At 37.0% G+C, this 15924-nt stretch overlaps 1 protein-coding gene across 1 annotated transcript in view; it reads left to right on the top strand.

The window, feature by feature from the left end:
* The window catches only part of LOC139823803 (UDP-glycosyltransferase UGT5-like), a 126426-nt gene extending 117695 nt beyond the window's left edge, over window positions 1-8731 (top strand). Inside the window, exons 5-6 of the mRNA XM_071796292.1 lie at window positions 2693-2912; window positions 8289-8731. Coding sequence (XP_071652393.1) covers window positions 2693-2912; window positions 8289-8583 — 515 coding nt within the window. The 3' untranslated portion in view covers window positions 8584-8731. The remainder of the gene's footprint in view (window positions 1-2692; window positions 2913-8288) is intronic.
* The last annotated feature ends 7193 nt before the right edge of the window (window positions 8732-15924 follow it).

Below are 15924 nucleotides of genomic sequence, written 5' to 3' on the forward strand. Positions count from 1 at the left end.
TTTATTGTAACATGTTTGTTATATTTATTATAAGAAAGTACCCGATTATGAGATACCATATCTATTTTGTGTGATTGCCGGAAGTCTAAGGGCAGAATTGAAAAATATAGTAGGTCATTTTGAAAGGAATTTAATAAACTTTAAGATGCTGAAATGTAAAATTTAATTTAAATATTAATTTACTTCTTAAGTACTATATCCGTGAATTGTATGCCTTGTCTGTATTTTTACGCATATTATACAATAATGAGACACGCGGGTCATAGACATATATATTTATTTAAAAGAAGTAAGCTTTTTAATATTTTAAAGCACGAAAAAAATATTGACTATTTCTGAAATAGAAGACTTATACTATAGTACTTGCATTTATAAGAAGTATAAGAAAAAATGTATTGAATGGCCAATTTTACTGTCTGCCTGTGAAAGATAGAGAATAATTAATAATTAACATGCTTAATAAATAGCGATTGTGAGATGATCTAGCCTAGTGGAAAAATCCGATGCAAAATTACGAAATTTATAAATAATATACCTTTTGCAAGAAACATAATATATTCAAGTAGATTTAAATAAAAATGACGTATATTTTTTGTCACAATTATATAATCCGTAGTGACGTAAAACCATTAATAACATTATTGTAATCCTGATAAAAATAAAAGCATACAGCAAGCATTGGCGAAATATATGAAAGAAGCATAAGTGTAGCGAGGAAAGAGTAACGAAATCTTCTTTTTTTTTTGTAAATGTTACATATATGTATAGTTTTTCCAAGTGGACATCCGTCCAAATGGTAAACATATCTTACATATTGCTTAATTTCTGTAATCGGAGAAGAACTAGTACTTAGAGTGATGATACACTTAAATATTAATCGCATAAATATATGATGTGCATATCTGACAAATATATGATATACAATATATCTGCGTGATAGGATTTATTGGTAAGTTTTAAATAGTTGTTAAAACTACATATACATATACGTACATACATACATAATGTATATATCGAATCTTATGGAAAAAGTGGCAATCACTGTTTTTATGCCTTGCAATACCTTGTGCCATAATAAAATAATAAAATACAATAATTTAACACTAAATTAGCAATTGATATACATATGTTTCATAAAAGCAATTGTTTCCTTCTTGGCATTGTAAACTGAAGTAAATAAATGATTCTATTTTATATATTCATAAAAACACTCGTTTATCTTTGTTTGTTAATGATTCATAAAATATTCTTATACGCGGTACTTCGGAGAAGCGACATAAAGACTCGCGCATCAAGTGTACTGTGACGGTGATATGAGCCGGCATTAAGAATTAATAAGATACATTCGCAATCGGGAATCTGATACTTGAAGCTGTTTAACTTATAAAGTTACTAGTGATTAAAAATAAATAACATTATAATAATGTTACTAAGTAATAACTTTTAGCGTTTTCTATTCTAATTCGCGGAAAATTAGTGTTACCATAAATAAGAAAATATTTTATAATTTTTTCAATATTTTTTTATTTAATTGACAATTATATAAAAATACTTTACAATATATTATTTTATAATTTGTTTTATATATATATATATATATATATATATATATATATATATATATATATACACAAATATTGAACAAATTATAAAATATTAATAAAAAGATACAAATATTGAAAAAATTATAAAATATTTTCTTATTTATGGCAACTCATATGCTAATTTCTGTTTTATCTTTCATACACTTTTAGCTATTACCATCTCGTCGATGATAAAAGATTTGTACATTTCTGATGATAAAACAGTGATTATATAAGGTAAAACTCCTTCTTTCGGAATAATCGAATAGCCAAAACAGTCGATAATGTCAGTATTCTTCAATTACCACCGGGCCCCCGGGCAGTCACGAAAATTTACCCAGGGTTGTCGGTCTTTAATAGTATCTCGTCGGTGACATATTGGGTATCACAGTACTTTGTATAGCGCAAATTCTTGTGTAAATAGACTGATAACATCTGCAAGTAATTTCTCCAATAGGGTTGACTCTTTTGGTGACTCTGCATCAATTTTTAACCGAAAGCTTTCTCGTCTACTCTCGTAACTTAAATGCTCTTCATACTATGTTGTGTAATTTTATTGTTTTTGTTTTTTTTTCTTTTGTACGTTAAAAGGTTTATTACTCGTTAATAAAGTTTATTATTATTATTATTGCTATTATTATTCTTTAAGATTTGGTTGATTAGATCCAGCTTTATACGCGATCAGGTCCATATGCGAAAGTCCATATATGGACCATGTATAGCCTGAACTCCCAAAGTCAATAATGATTTGATATTGCGTTAATTGTAAACCCCACTTGTGCTACTAAGCTGACCCTTTTTCAATTCATAAAAAGGTTACATTTAAAATGAAAAATAGTGTGCAAATTAGAAACTTGCACTTTGCTTTCTCATCATTACAGATCGCTACCATTTCTCCTATTTTATTTCGCTCATAAAGCTTCCTCTATGAGGAAGCCAAACTAATAAATACTAATAATTATGCAACGAATAAAATACAAGCTTCCTCATAAGAGGAGCTTTGTGAACGAAATAAAATAGGAGAAATGGTAGCAATCTGTAATAATGAGGAAGCAAAGTGCAAGTTTCTAATTTGCACATTTTATTATAATATGCCTTTATGTGTTTAGCTCATAAAAATGTAAAAGCAATCTGGACGCATGGTGGTCTTCTCAGTACGCAGGAAGCCATTTGGAAAGGTATACCAGTGATCGTAATGCCTTTCTTTACGGATCAAAGACCCAATGCAAGAATATTAGTAGCTAAAGGCGTTGGCATACACTTGAATATTAAAACTTTGTCCGCGCAGTCCATATTGCACGCAGTTGAAGAAGTACTTTACAACAAAAGGTATCATATTTCGATTATGTTTTAATTATTACTATTTAAACAGTTTAGCAATATACTTACATTTCAAATAATAATTGAACTCTAATGTTTAATTAGTAGATATATGTATATTTTCAAGCTCAAAGCCAAGAAAAGGAACTTGGTTTACAAATAAACCTTAAACACTCATCCATCCATACCATATAAACTACAAAACCTCGGCTATTATAATTTCTTCGCTTAACCTGTTTCCACTTCCTTTCTTTCTCTTTCCAAAGCCTTTTTAGTATCCTCCCTTTTTCTATTCCTAACTCATCGTTACAAAGTGTATCTAGTCTTTCTTTATAGCTCTTACCTAAATTTACAAACCAGTCGCCAATCACCGTACATTCACCTATGGCCACGTTCCGTAACGCGCATATGCGCGCATCTTCTATAATAAACGTTACGTATACTATAGATAAATGCGCGCATATGCGCGTTACGGAACGCAGGGTATGTAATGTTCCAAATTATCCCTACCCAACTTACAAAATCCACAACTTCTTACATCCTCCTCCAACCAATATTTATTTGCTTTCTCCATATTATCGCACCTCAATGTTATCAACGCTCTTATACCATCACCCGACATTGACTTGTCCATATTTACATTTGATAAATATCTAGGTTTATCACACGCTATACCCAGCTCCTTATATCTTTTATTGTACCGCGCATTTCTAACCTTACTGTCAATAGTTTGTTCTTGTATATCCTGTTCTCTTTCTCTTATTACCCTGAACATGTCGATACCCTCCTCTCTTGCAGTTCTTATTGCTTCAAGACCCCACCCCAAATTATTAAAATAACCTTCCCTTTCGCTACTGAATAGATCTTTCTTACCACTCCCCGAATTATACTCCACTTTATCTTTTTCCTCCCAACATGCAGCCATTAGCCTATTCTTACTACTTTCTCTACTCCTCTTTTCATACCTCATGGCTCTTAATCCCCATTCAATTTTTAATTTCTTTATGCCCAACTCTCTCAAGATTATATACCGCGGCGTACAAAATTCTATTCTAAAAATCCATCTGATGTAGTCCAGCCAAATCTTTTCTAATTCACTTTTCTCCACCCACCCCCATACTTTCACCCCATATTCCATAACACTTCTAACTAAATAATTAAATAATGTCCGTTTCCTCTTGAAATTATCTTTACATATCCTTTCACCGAGACCCCATACCTTATTTGCTGCTAATCTTCCTTTTCTGGCTATTTCTTTAATATGATCCGTGTAATTTCCTTTCCTGTTAAACGTAAACCCCAGATACTTAAAGGTCTTCACCTCCTCTATTCTTTCCTTACCCCACTTCCAATTTCTTCTACCTAACTTACCACCACTATTAAAAATCATAACCTTTGTTTTTTCTGTATTTAGATCTAACTTTCTATCTTTCATAAATCTTTTCAGTGTATCCATTATATCATTCAGTGCCTCTTTATTCTTAGCCAGTAAAACCATGTTGTCGGCGTAAGCTAACGACCATACCCTATACATGCCCAATACAATTCCGCCTATATTTTGCTTTTCTAACGCTTCGTCCAAATCCGCAATATAAAGACTGAACAGGTCTGGACTCAGAACACACCCCTGCCTCACACCTTTCTTCGTGATGAAGTTTCTCGTAATCTCCCTGCTTGTGCTGACTGATGTCTCCGTTTCTTTGTATAGCCCTTTAATCCTGTTTAACAAGCTGCTGCCATCGCTTTTTTGTTCCAGCACCTCCCATAATTTTCTCCTATCTACATTGTCGAAAGCCGCTTTCAGGTCCATAAAAAGAGCATACACCTTGTCATCTCCACGTTTCTTTCCTTTCTCCCTCTGTACAATGTGGTTCAGGATAAAGATGTTGTCCATAGTAGATCTTCTCTTCCTGAAGCCCGCCTGACTTTCAGGTAGCATTCCTTTAGCTTTTATAACTTTCTCCAATCTATATTCCTCAGAATTTCGGCATACACCTTATATGCTGAGCACAGCCGTGAAATTTCTCTGTAGTTTTCTGCCTTCTCTTTATCTTCTCTCTTGTACAGCGGTACCACTATGCTCATTTTCCACTCCGATGAAATAGTTTCTTCCTTCCATATCTGCTTTATTAAGTCTACCAGACAACTCCTCACCGCTGAACCACAAAACTTCTAAGCCTCCATCGGAATTCCGTCTATTCCAGCTGCTTTACCTAATTTCATCCTCTTTACTGCATCCGCTATTTCCCCTTCTTCTAACTCTCTCTCCTCGTTTTGCTCATTCCTTTCGTGTTTCTCACCTCGTATTTCCACAACAGTTGTACCGTCCTCTTTTTCACCTACCTTTCTCTTAGTTCCATTCTCCTTCATTGTTAACACCTTCTCCGTGCCTCTCAATAACTTCATAAAATGCTTTCTTCACTCTTCTCCTTGAATATTGTTCTCCGTCCGCTCCTTCATCTTTCTTCGCCTGTTTATAAACCTCCAAATCTCTTTTTCATTCTTCAAGTTTCTCAACTCCTCCTCTTCTTCAGCTCTTTTGTCTTTCCTTCTCCTCTCTAGCAACTCCTTAAAGCCTCTCCTTCCTTCTATAAGTCTTCTCTTCTGCCTCTCCCCTTCTTCTATTTCCTATACTTCCTTTTAACCTCCCGTTTTTTCCTCGTGCAGCTTCTGTTCCACCAATCCTTATGACCTATTTCTTTCCTCTTCGACTTTTTAACCTCCTTAAAAATTAGTGCACTATGTATGACTTTTTTTATTCTTCTCCATTTCTCTTTTACCGACCATGACTTTTGCCACTTTACACACCCTAGCTCCGTCGTCCTCTCGTTATATAGTCTCCTCGCTTCCTTGTCCCAATTTATTATTTCCTCACGATGTTTCGTTCCTCGTCCTCTTCTTCTCCTCCTTCTGCAACTTGTCTTCCGATCCCCTCCAACTCCATAGCCAGAGGTAAGTGATCCGAGTCCACCCTGTCGTTTACCTTAAATTCTAAAACTTTGTCATGAATGTATTCGTTTACAATAATATAGTCGATTACCGAACTCCTTCTCGCACCTACATAAGTAAATTCGCCTTCCTAGTCACTCATTGTTCTACCGTTTAGTATATACCAGCCTCTTTCATCCATCATATCCGTAAACTGCCTACCTCCATTACATACAACTTTATCCTTACTTTTCCTTTCCACATCATAGTCTGCCAGTCTATCCCTTCTAAACCTCCCCTATCCTTATATTAAATCGCCTCCTATAATTATTCCTTCACGCTCATGCCTTTCCGTAATTTTCTTAAATGTTGTCTCTAAATCATTCACCAGACCTTTATTATAAATTGTGAAAATATTCAGCATTGTACCTTCTCCTGAAAGCCATGTATGAACTACGCCATCTGATAACATTGCAGTCTTTACTTCATCGTAACTCCTAATCCAATATGTTCACCCACTCGTGAGAACCTGGTAATGTGTCCTTAATCCTATCCCATCCTTTCTTCTTTAGCCACGTCTCGCATAATCCTACAAAATCATTTCTTATTATATAGTTCCAAAAATCCTTGTCCTGTCTCTCTAGACCCGCTACATTCCAGAATAAAACCCTTCTTTTTCTGTTATTATCTCTCTCCAGTCTTCCATTGTCCTTCTTACCCTCTTCATCTTCAACCGTATTCCTCGACTCATCCTTTAATTGGCTGTCCTTCAGAAATTTTTCCCTTCAATGAGCGTGTTTTCCTCCTCACTCCACACATACTTCCTTCCTTGTATTTCTAATTTCTTGTATCCTATTTTTACCCGTTTTCCATCCATCTTTTCTTTCCACGCGCGGTCTTTTATCTTTCTTTGTACCTCTCTTTCCTCGTACGACAGATCGTGATCGATGAAAATTTTCCTGCTTCCTAGCTTACTCTTTAATTTCATTACAATTTCCTTTGAATCCCAGCTGTCCATTTCCACAACAATTACTTCCTTTCCTAACTTACCTGATGTTTGCATTTTTTTCACCCTTTCCTTGACTCCAAACTCCTCCAAAAATGTCTCTGCTGTTTCCCTTATACATCTACTGTCCTCCTTTTGCAATCCTCTAATTTTGTTTCTTTTTTCCCTCTTATCTCTTATGCTTCTTTCGCTCTTCTTTACTAACTGTCACCCTTCCTACAATCTTTTTAATTTTGCCACTCTTTTCATCCACAACTATGCCTTCCCTTGTTTGTTCCATCTTCCGCAGACTAGCCTCTAACTTATCCATTCTGTCCTCCAACCTTTTTTCTCTTATGGTCCAAGCATCCTCTAATTTGCTCATTCTTTCTTTCATCCCTTTCATCTCCACCTTCATATCCTTCAACTCAGCATTTATCTCTCTCAAGATTGCCATCAATGAGCCGTCTGCTTCATTCTTCTGCAATACCGTCGTATCTCCGTCCTCTTCTCTCTTCTCTCCTTCGGGTCCGGTTCCAGCCATTCGCTTATCTAAACCTGGAGGCGTTCTTACCTTCTTGTTACCTCTCTTGAAAATGTCATTCGCACTATGTTCTTGTTCCTCTCTTTTCCCCTTAGCCTTCTCTATTTCACATGCCATACTATTTTCGCTTCTCACAAAATCTAGTATGCTGGTCGAACTCGCTCTTTCTTTCCCTCATTCTCAGTTCTTCCTTTGAAAGGCTTCCTCTTCCTCTTTTCTCTTCTTTTGGTACAGCAAAAGTTTCTTTATTCGTTTTTTCCTTTCCTGACTTATCTAAAATTGTATCTGTACTCACATTCATATCTGTTATCAACTTGCCTTCGTCCATCTTTATGCCTAATCTATTCCGCCAATGGGCTCGCTCAGCGCACGCCACCGCTACACACGCCGCGTTGATGATTAGTTGGTTCTTAAAGTAAGAACCAATCGCGCTCGACTATTACTGAGCAGTTTGATTCGCTGAGCGCGCTCAATGTCGCCACCTATACTATATCCACGCAACGCAAACGCTTCTTTTTGGAACGCAAACGCAGCTCTCCCCCCTTTTCGCTCCCTAACCTCTCGCTCTCCACTTTGCCTTTAACGCACTTTTACTACGATATTAATGGGCTTCCAACTTCCTTTATTATCCTATCTTGATTCTCTATTATTCTTTCTACCTATTTAACTCTTTAACGCCTGTTAGGCTTCTTATTTCACCCATACGTACACACCACACTCGCTCCTCTAACCAAGTCCTAATAATGTTTAATTAGTATAATCGATTTATTAATTCTTTTAGAAACAGTTGCTTATAAAATAATAGATTATAAATTTTTTCTTTTCTGTTTATGTCTCGTCCTATTTGTATTTTTAATGAAAATGCGGTCTTTAATTAAAATAAAATTTTTGTATTACATCATTAATAATAAAACATTTGTTTGTACAGTTATACAAGAAACATGAAGCAATTATCCAGTGAGTTTCGGGATCGGCCAATACCGCCATTAGATTTAGCTGTTTGGAGTGTTGAATACACCGTTCGCCATCCAAATGGAACTTTAGTAACACCGCTGAGATCTCAGAGCTGGGTGGAACAAAATCTGATTGATGTCTACGCAATTTTGTTTCTTAGTTTCTTCATAATATTGTTAAGTATATTTTTTGTAATAAAGCTATTAATTAATTTTTATTATAATTATATGTACACTGCATCTAATTTACGCAAGAGTAAACAAGCGTAAGTCGTATTAAAAATTATTAACAGGCTTTGCGTGCAGTTGCTGCATATAATGTTAATGTAAAGAAGTGAAATTACCGTAAATATAGAAAATTTTGTATTAATTGATATTGTAATTAATAATAAAATATGTTACACTAAATTGTAAAATAAATCAAGATTGTGGTAAAATAAAAAACATTTAATAAAATATTTTTGATGTATAAAAGCTTCTCTTTGACGATAAATAAAATAACACATTATTGTTAGCAAAATTTTTATTCCAACATTTACGTAAATATAAATATTTTTTAGAATTCTCTTAACTTGAATGTAAGAAGACATACGTCCGTTTGCTCAAACGGTTACGTGTAATCATTGATATGAAACGAGGTATACTCTCGCAAAGAAAATAACTATGAGTTGAAGATGAAAGGAGAAGCAACCAAATATTGATACACAACTGATTATTTTGTTTTTAATGATTCCTGGAAGTGAGCACTTTTTTTGTCCAAGTAAAATATAATATAGTTTAAATAAAAACTTTATAAATTACAAATTATTCTTGATCATTTAATTTTGTACACGTCTTGAATAAGTCGTAATCAGCACGAGGTCCAAGAAAGAGACATGGCAGTTCGAATGTCTACGAAGTATTTTAAACGTTCTATTTATTTTGTAATATAAATGAGCAAATGCCACAATGGCTGTTAAACAATACGTAAATGTAGTGGAAATTCATTTAAACATATACATGTAGTAAATATGGCAAAGAAATATAAACTCATATCTAATTCACGAGAATTGAATACGAGATACTTTATGTTTATGTAAACTTCATAATACAGAAAATATATCCAGAATCGTAACGCAAGTAATTCGAAACTAAGTATATGTAAGAGATATTTACAATGTTTTATCATTAGCAATTCGATCAATTGTCGTAATAAGGAGCGAATACATTTTACGAGAGACTAATTATTCGTATAATTATTCATACACGACAACATAGAAAACGTGTAAGAAAAGGTAAAAGTTACGCGTGGTTGCAACCGATATTAGCGACGTTTTACTTTGAGCACTCAAAGGAAATAATCCCGGTAGTTAAAGCACAGGATTATATCGTGGGATGATGCCCAGCAATCAACAGCGAGGCGACTGTACATTTCAGCATCCCATGTAAAAAAGGAAATCTCCTGAATGTTCTGCAATCAGAGAGCGCATATATCTACAAAAGTAGTACCCTTAGTTTGCTCCATGATTGTTGCCCAGAACATCAAGAGTTACCTTATAGCCATTCTTTCACATGCGTGAAATAGTTCTCCCGCTTTTGGGAGACTGGCGGAATAGTGAAAGCCCAGCAAGCGATCACGGATAAAACCTCCTTCCGTATCAAGACATGTAATGGGCGAATCCCCGAAAATGGCGACGTCCGTCCTTCTCATGAACTTCGTCCTTCCTTCTATCTCCGTGGTCGTCCTTTTCAATAATTCTGGCCTCGTCATGAAATCATCACACCTTCGTACACCCACTGCAGATATCGGCGGCAGGTCTCAGAATTTCGGATAGCTATAATATACAGCAGACAACTCAGGATAGCTCGGACACTTCTGACCACGATGGACGAATGATGTCGAATGCTCTCTTTTTTCTCGTCTCTTGTTCTCGCACGCACGTACTTCCGAGAAGAACCCGGAAATCGCTTATTGCTAGGTCGCTATGCGGCTGCGCCGCTTCGCGCGCTACGTTCACACGCTTGTTACTAAATCGTATCGAATCGGTTGACGCTTCACAATTGTCATAAATGGCATCACGCTTCATGGGCGAAGGACCTCAACGCGGCAATTCAAACAAATTTGTATTTGTAAAATTGAGAAACAGTAGTATAGAAAATTCTTCTTGTTAAAATATTCATGTCCTGAAGAAAGTTTTATAAGACAACATAACAAATTTTAAAAAGGGTGAGTTCTTGCAAGCATTATATGTCTGATTCGTCGGAAGTGATTAAAAATCAATATAAATATTAATAACAAGTTATTATTATTATTGCAAGTTGCAACATGTTGTTATAAAGAGTAGTATTTAGTACTTGTATGAGTTATTATTTAAGTTAAATTGTTTTAATTGCGTTATCTATAAAATATTGATTAATTATCTCGTCTGTTATAAATATATATTAATTTTTTTATATGCATTAAATAAAACAGGTAAGCATTATTGTTTGTGAAATATCGCGGTTAAAGACATATCACGCGCTAATCGCTGCAAAACATTGTTAAATAGCCGCCGGTCTTTTAGAATTAAAGTGTTCAGTTATTATTTTCAATACACTGTTATTACGACGCGCGACGTAAAAACGTCACGATCACTTCGCTGAAAAGTTTTGTACGTACAATTTACGCTCGTAGTTTTTGCATTTCTTACTCATTTTGTAGTACTCAAAATCGTCGTTGTCGCACGATTTGCAATACTTACTTTTCATCTGTAGTTCTATACGGTCCGGAACTCTTCATTGATTACGCGCGCCAATCGCGAATGGCTATAGTCGCGCATAATCACATAAGCTACAGATTGCTTAATGTAACGTAATGTATGTTAAATATATCATTGCCAGCTTTTATGCTGTCTAAATTGATTCTAAAACTCCTCTTTTGCCTGTCACACAGTCACGCCTTTTTCACTTCTCTAACAATCATAAAACATTTGTATTTATAAATTTTATCAAGAATAATAGAATATACCCGAGAAAAAATAATTTTGACTAATCATATATAATTGTATATAATTATGTATAGAATCATAAATGAATATATATAGGTATATTTATGATTATGTATATTTACATCTTGCTCCTTCTATGATTATACATATATGGATCCATATATGATTAGATCTGACCATTCCTATGCTGATATGACTATAATATATTCTAATTCGTATGAGTAGGTACAGATTCATATATGATTAGACCTAATCAAGCCTGACTCATACCAGACTGTATATGAATTCATATATGACTATATTTAAATCTATGTATGATTTTATTTAATTATGACTGGCTAATATGAACTCGCACCTGACTATATGTAAATTTATATATAACTAGATATATATCTATATATAATTGTGCGTATTTAGATCTGACCATTTCTATGCTGATATAACTAATATATTCTAATTCGTATGAGTAGGTACAGATTCATATATGATTAGACCTTATCAAGCCTGACTCATACCTAACTGTATATGAATTCATGTATGACTAAATGATATATATATATCAAAACCTTCGTATGTAAGCAAATGACGTTCAATATTATTGAATTCTATATTTGTTATGTATTTAAGAGCTCATAGCTTTTTGATCTCATATTCCATTGTATGTACATTACATTATTAGCATTACGTTCCCGTTCTGTTGAATATGGCGCTCTAGCGCCTTGTAGCGCCTCTATGTTCGCACAGGCACGCCACGCTTGCTAGGGAAAAGATTGCGTGGTGGCAGCGCTGTACCGCCGTTGTACTAGACTCTCTCTCACTATCTGTGTACTCTAGCCTGTCCTATGTATGTTATGTTGCAGTGTGTATAGAAACGTCTTTCTGTTCAAAGCATCCTTTCGTTATGTTCATTTTTGAGTAAAAGACACACTGCCTATTGTATTCAGCCTTTTATAATTACACGTATTTTAACCACAGTATCCGGCGTCTGTTATTAAATAACCCTGCGCAAAACGTCCGTTTAATGGCACGGACTTTTCAAAATTAGTACTCCTTGAGCAATAACTAGATTATTGACAATTTCTTGACCCAAGTGTTTATTACCATGCACAAATTTTGCAATAAATCCGATATAATTCTCGAAGGAAAAGCTGACGTCGTCCATAATGGACCCCATCTTTCGGCGCATAGTGTCAAATGTATAAGTTAATGAGTATTACACATTAATTCTCTGTCACTGTACAGTTTTTCAAATTGTTTTACAAATAATTTAAGTAAAATATCTGATTGTTTAAGATCAAACTGTGTAATTTGATTTTGAAGTAAATTAAACAATGCTATAACTAACATCATCCAGTGCTGAAAATATTCATTAGACAAATGATCAATAAGAGCTATAAGAGAATAAAATAACAAAAAATTGTAATTTTTGGATGCATTATAAAATTGATAATATGTTAAAGGTCTTGGTAATCGACAAAATGATTGAAGTGGTCGTATATTTGTGATAAAATTATCAATATCTTTACTCTTTTTTTTAGGACTATTCCAAGGACCTTTTTTATCAAACCACAATTTAATAAGTTGTTTTACTATCCCAAGAAGAACCGAGTGCATCACCCAGGTAAAACACATGTTCCAATATCAATCAGCGGCATACAAAACAATCTACTACTACGGAAAAAAATAATTTTTAATCCAATTATTTGTTACATTTTTGTAGAATTAAATTATATTGTTAGAAAACTATAGTATCTATGTCTGACACCTTCCGTACATCTGCTAACAATAAGTGTAACATATGTAGTACAATACGAAACGTCTTTATTGATTAACGTTGTAGCACAGTACGTAAGGTGACTGACTCAAGATCCTAGGGGTTCCAGGTTCAAATCCAGCGGTGGTCAGCAAATTTTCCAAATACAATATAAATTTAATTAATTAAGCTTGCACATAATAAAGATTTTCGGCAATAAAATAATGTTTAACGAGAAAAATAAATTTTATATTTTTATATTTTAATGGTCAAATATGAATAGATATGACCGTCTATATGATTTTGTATGAGCATGCATGGTCAGACCTGGCCAATTTTCGGATCTGATCATATAAACAATAATGTATGATCATATATAATTAGTCAAAATTATTTTTTCTCGGGTAAAAACAATTTTATGTATTTTACTAATTTATTAATTTAAATCACACTTTAAATTAAGTAAGTGGTATTAAATAAAATTTAGCGATATTTTTACGTGAGGTTAGGAGCATTAAATTTAATATTAATTCAAGAAAGGATATTATATTTTAAATCTTGTAGTATAGGTACACATATATCTATTGTAAGGTGATAATGTGAATTGAATGTGCGCGCTCTGATCTACCACCCCATGCTACTCCCGAAATGAGAATTATAGTCTGCGCATGCCGATTGATCTACGGCGAGCTTCGCTCGATCTCGTCCTTTTTCGTTCTGGGGACTCCAACCGATCAACGATCAACACATAACTGAAGGGTTGAGGCAATTACATCGGAATCCTCTGATCGGCAATCAAACTTCTTGATCCTGGCCCGGCCTGCATGTCAGATAAATAAATTAAGGAGAAAGAAGGAAGTCTCCGGAACAGGCGAGAGAGCCAACGAGAGAAAAGCGCAATATTGTATACGATCATAAAAATAAGTACTCGACAGTGTGACGTGACAAATGTCACGTCCCTCACCCCAGATGGGAGCTCGGCCGAGGGAGGCGTCAGGGATGGTGCCTCCGCCTGGGGCGGGCGGAGAGCGAACATTTAGGTTAGGATTAAAATCTGTTGCGAGCGTTACAGGTTGAGGGAGCGCGGAGCAGATGGCCTGGGTCACGACGTTGTAACGGCATGTGCCGCATCGAGGGACTTACGGCTGGACAGCAGGAAGCTCCCGAGGGCGGACGGTCGACGGGCGGGTCACGCTGGAGCCCACAGCCGGAAATCAGCTGGCCTGTCAAGGCGTCACCAGCGGCACGAGAGCACTGCAGCTCGAATACGGAGGACCCGAAGAGGGGGACGCCCCGACGAAGGTTTCCGTCAAGGAACGGGGCCACCACCGGTGTAGCGCTACCGGTCGACGAGCCATGGCCCGGCCAGCCTGGCCGTCGAGAAACCGGACGATGAGTCGCGGCCTGGACAGCCGGTCTCACGTAGGCGGGCTTTAAATCTACCGCCGGCGGATGGGAACAGTGACAAGGGGCGCCCTAGTAAGGCGCGACGGTCGCCTAGGAGGATCGGTAGCGTGCCAGGGCGCAGCACCTGATAGGGCTAGGGACACCGGCGCGCGCGCGCGGGGGGGCTCAGCGTGGTCCCACCGGGCCGAAGGAACGCCACTGTCGTGCGAGCCGCCATCCCGGCAACATCCAGCCCTGCGAGCCGAACGACGAGCTGCCGGAACGAGGAGAATTTGTAAGGCCACTGCTCAGCCTCCCCAAAGTAAGATCGCGGTAATACCAAGGCCCTCCCGGGAGTCGCGTTGTGCCGCGGGAATACATGGAATCAGCCGTAATTGAAGAATATCGAGTGCCATACCGCGGGAGGGCCCGTGCGACAAAGTGATCGCGAGTGCCCGTCTCGGGGATGAGAACGTACGGCCGCCGACAGTCAGCGTGATTGTAATTTCGTTGCGTGTGATTTTGTTTCGTGTACTTTCGTTGCGTATAATTTCGTTGTGGGTAATTTCGTTGCGTGTAATTTCGTTGCGGGCAATTTCGTCGCGTGTAATTTTGGAATCGTTGTTAGCTTAACCGTGCCGTAGTTTGGGAGGTGGCTCTCGCGCGTGTGAGCGTCTCGCCGTTACCGTTGCCGGTTAAGTTCGTGCCATTTGTAATTGGCTATCCGTGCGTTTCATCGGGATTAATGGCCCACGGTTGTGTCGAGTTTACGGGTGAGGCCATTCGTGCGTCTCGGGGGGAATGAAGATCCCCAGCGTTGTCGCGGTAGATCGTAAGGAAATTGCGCTAATTGTATAATTGTTAGACGTAGACGTTTCGAGTATTTCGCGTTTGACCGTCCGGGTAGAATTCGATGCAATTTATGTCGGGGAATAGTCTTGTACGAATTCGATCCGGATTGCCGTGCAGTTCAGCGACGGAATGAGTATCGCGCTCGTGGGGTGACACGTGGCGCGTACTCGAATTCTGCTTGTTCGCCGTGGAACACGCTATCCTCCACTTGTTATCTGCATTAAACTGAAATATAATTTTATGTTCTTTGTTATTTGAGTGTGATGATTGCGCTACGCTTCCTCTCCTATTCTAACCGCGATTAATCTAAGAAGCCCACGCCTGAGAATACTGCGATCTCGTGTATCGTGGTGCGAGGAATCGCACCTGGCGCCCAACATTACATCATAACAATACTCAGTCGAGCTACCATCTGGGTTAAGGAGAGAAATATCGCGAATCATAAAAGGATCCTTAGTGAGGAAAGCGACGGCGCGCTCCTCCACGACCGGCGAGACCGTGAGGACATCGTCGTAAATGGCGCCCAACGTGGGGCCTCTCGCCCGAAAATTTAATACCAATCAACGAAAATCGGGAGAGAGAGCGTGCGCAAGTGAATTTATTTTGTGCTATCATTATGTTTATGTGTTTCCCTATGATTTTCTATGTGCTCTT

The sequence above is a fragment of the Temnothorax longispinosus genome, unplaced genomic scaffold (assembly GCF_030848805.1).
Source record: "Temnothorax longispinosus isolate EJ_2023e unplaced genomic scaffold, Tlon_JGU_v1 HiC_scaffold_19, whole genome shotgun sequence".
NCBI classification, from domain to species: Eukaryota; Metazoa; Arthropoda; class Insecta; order Hymenoptera; family Formicidae; genus Temnothorax; species Temnothorax longispinosus.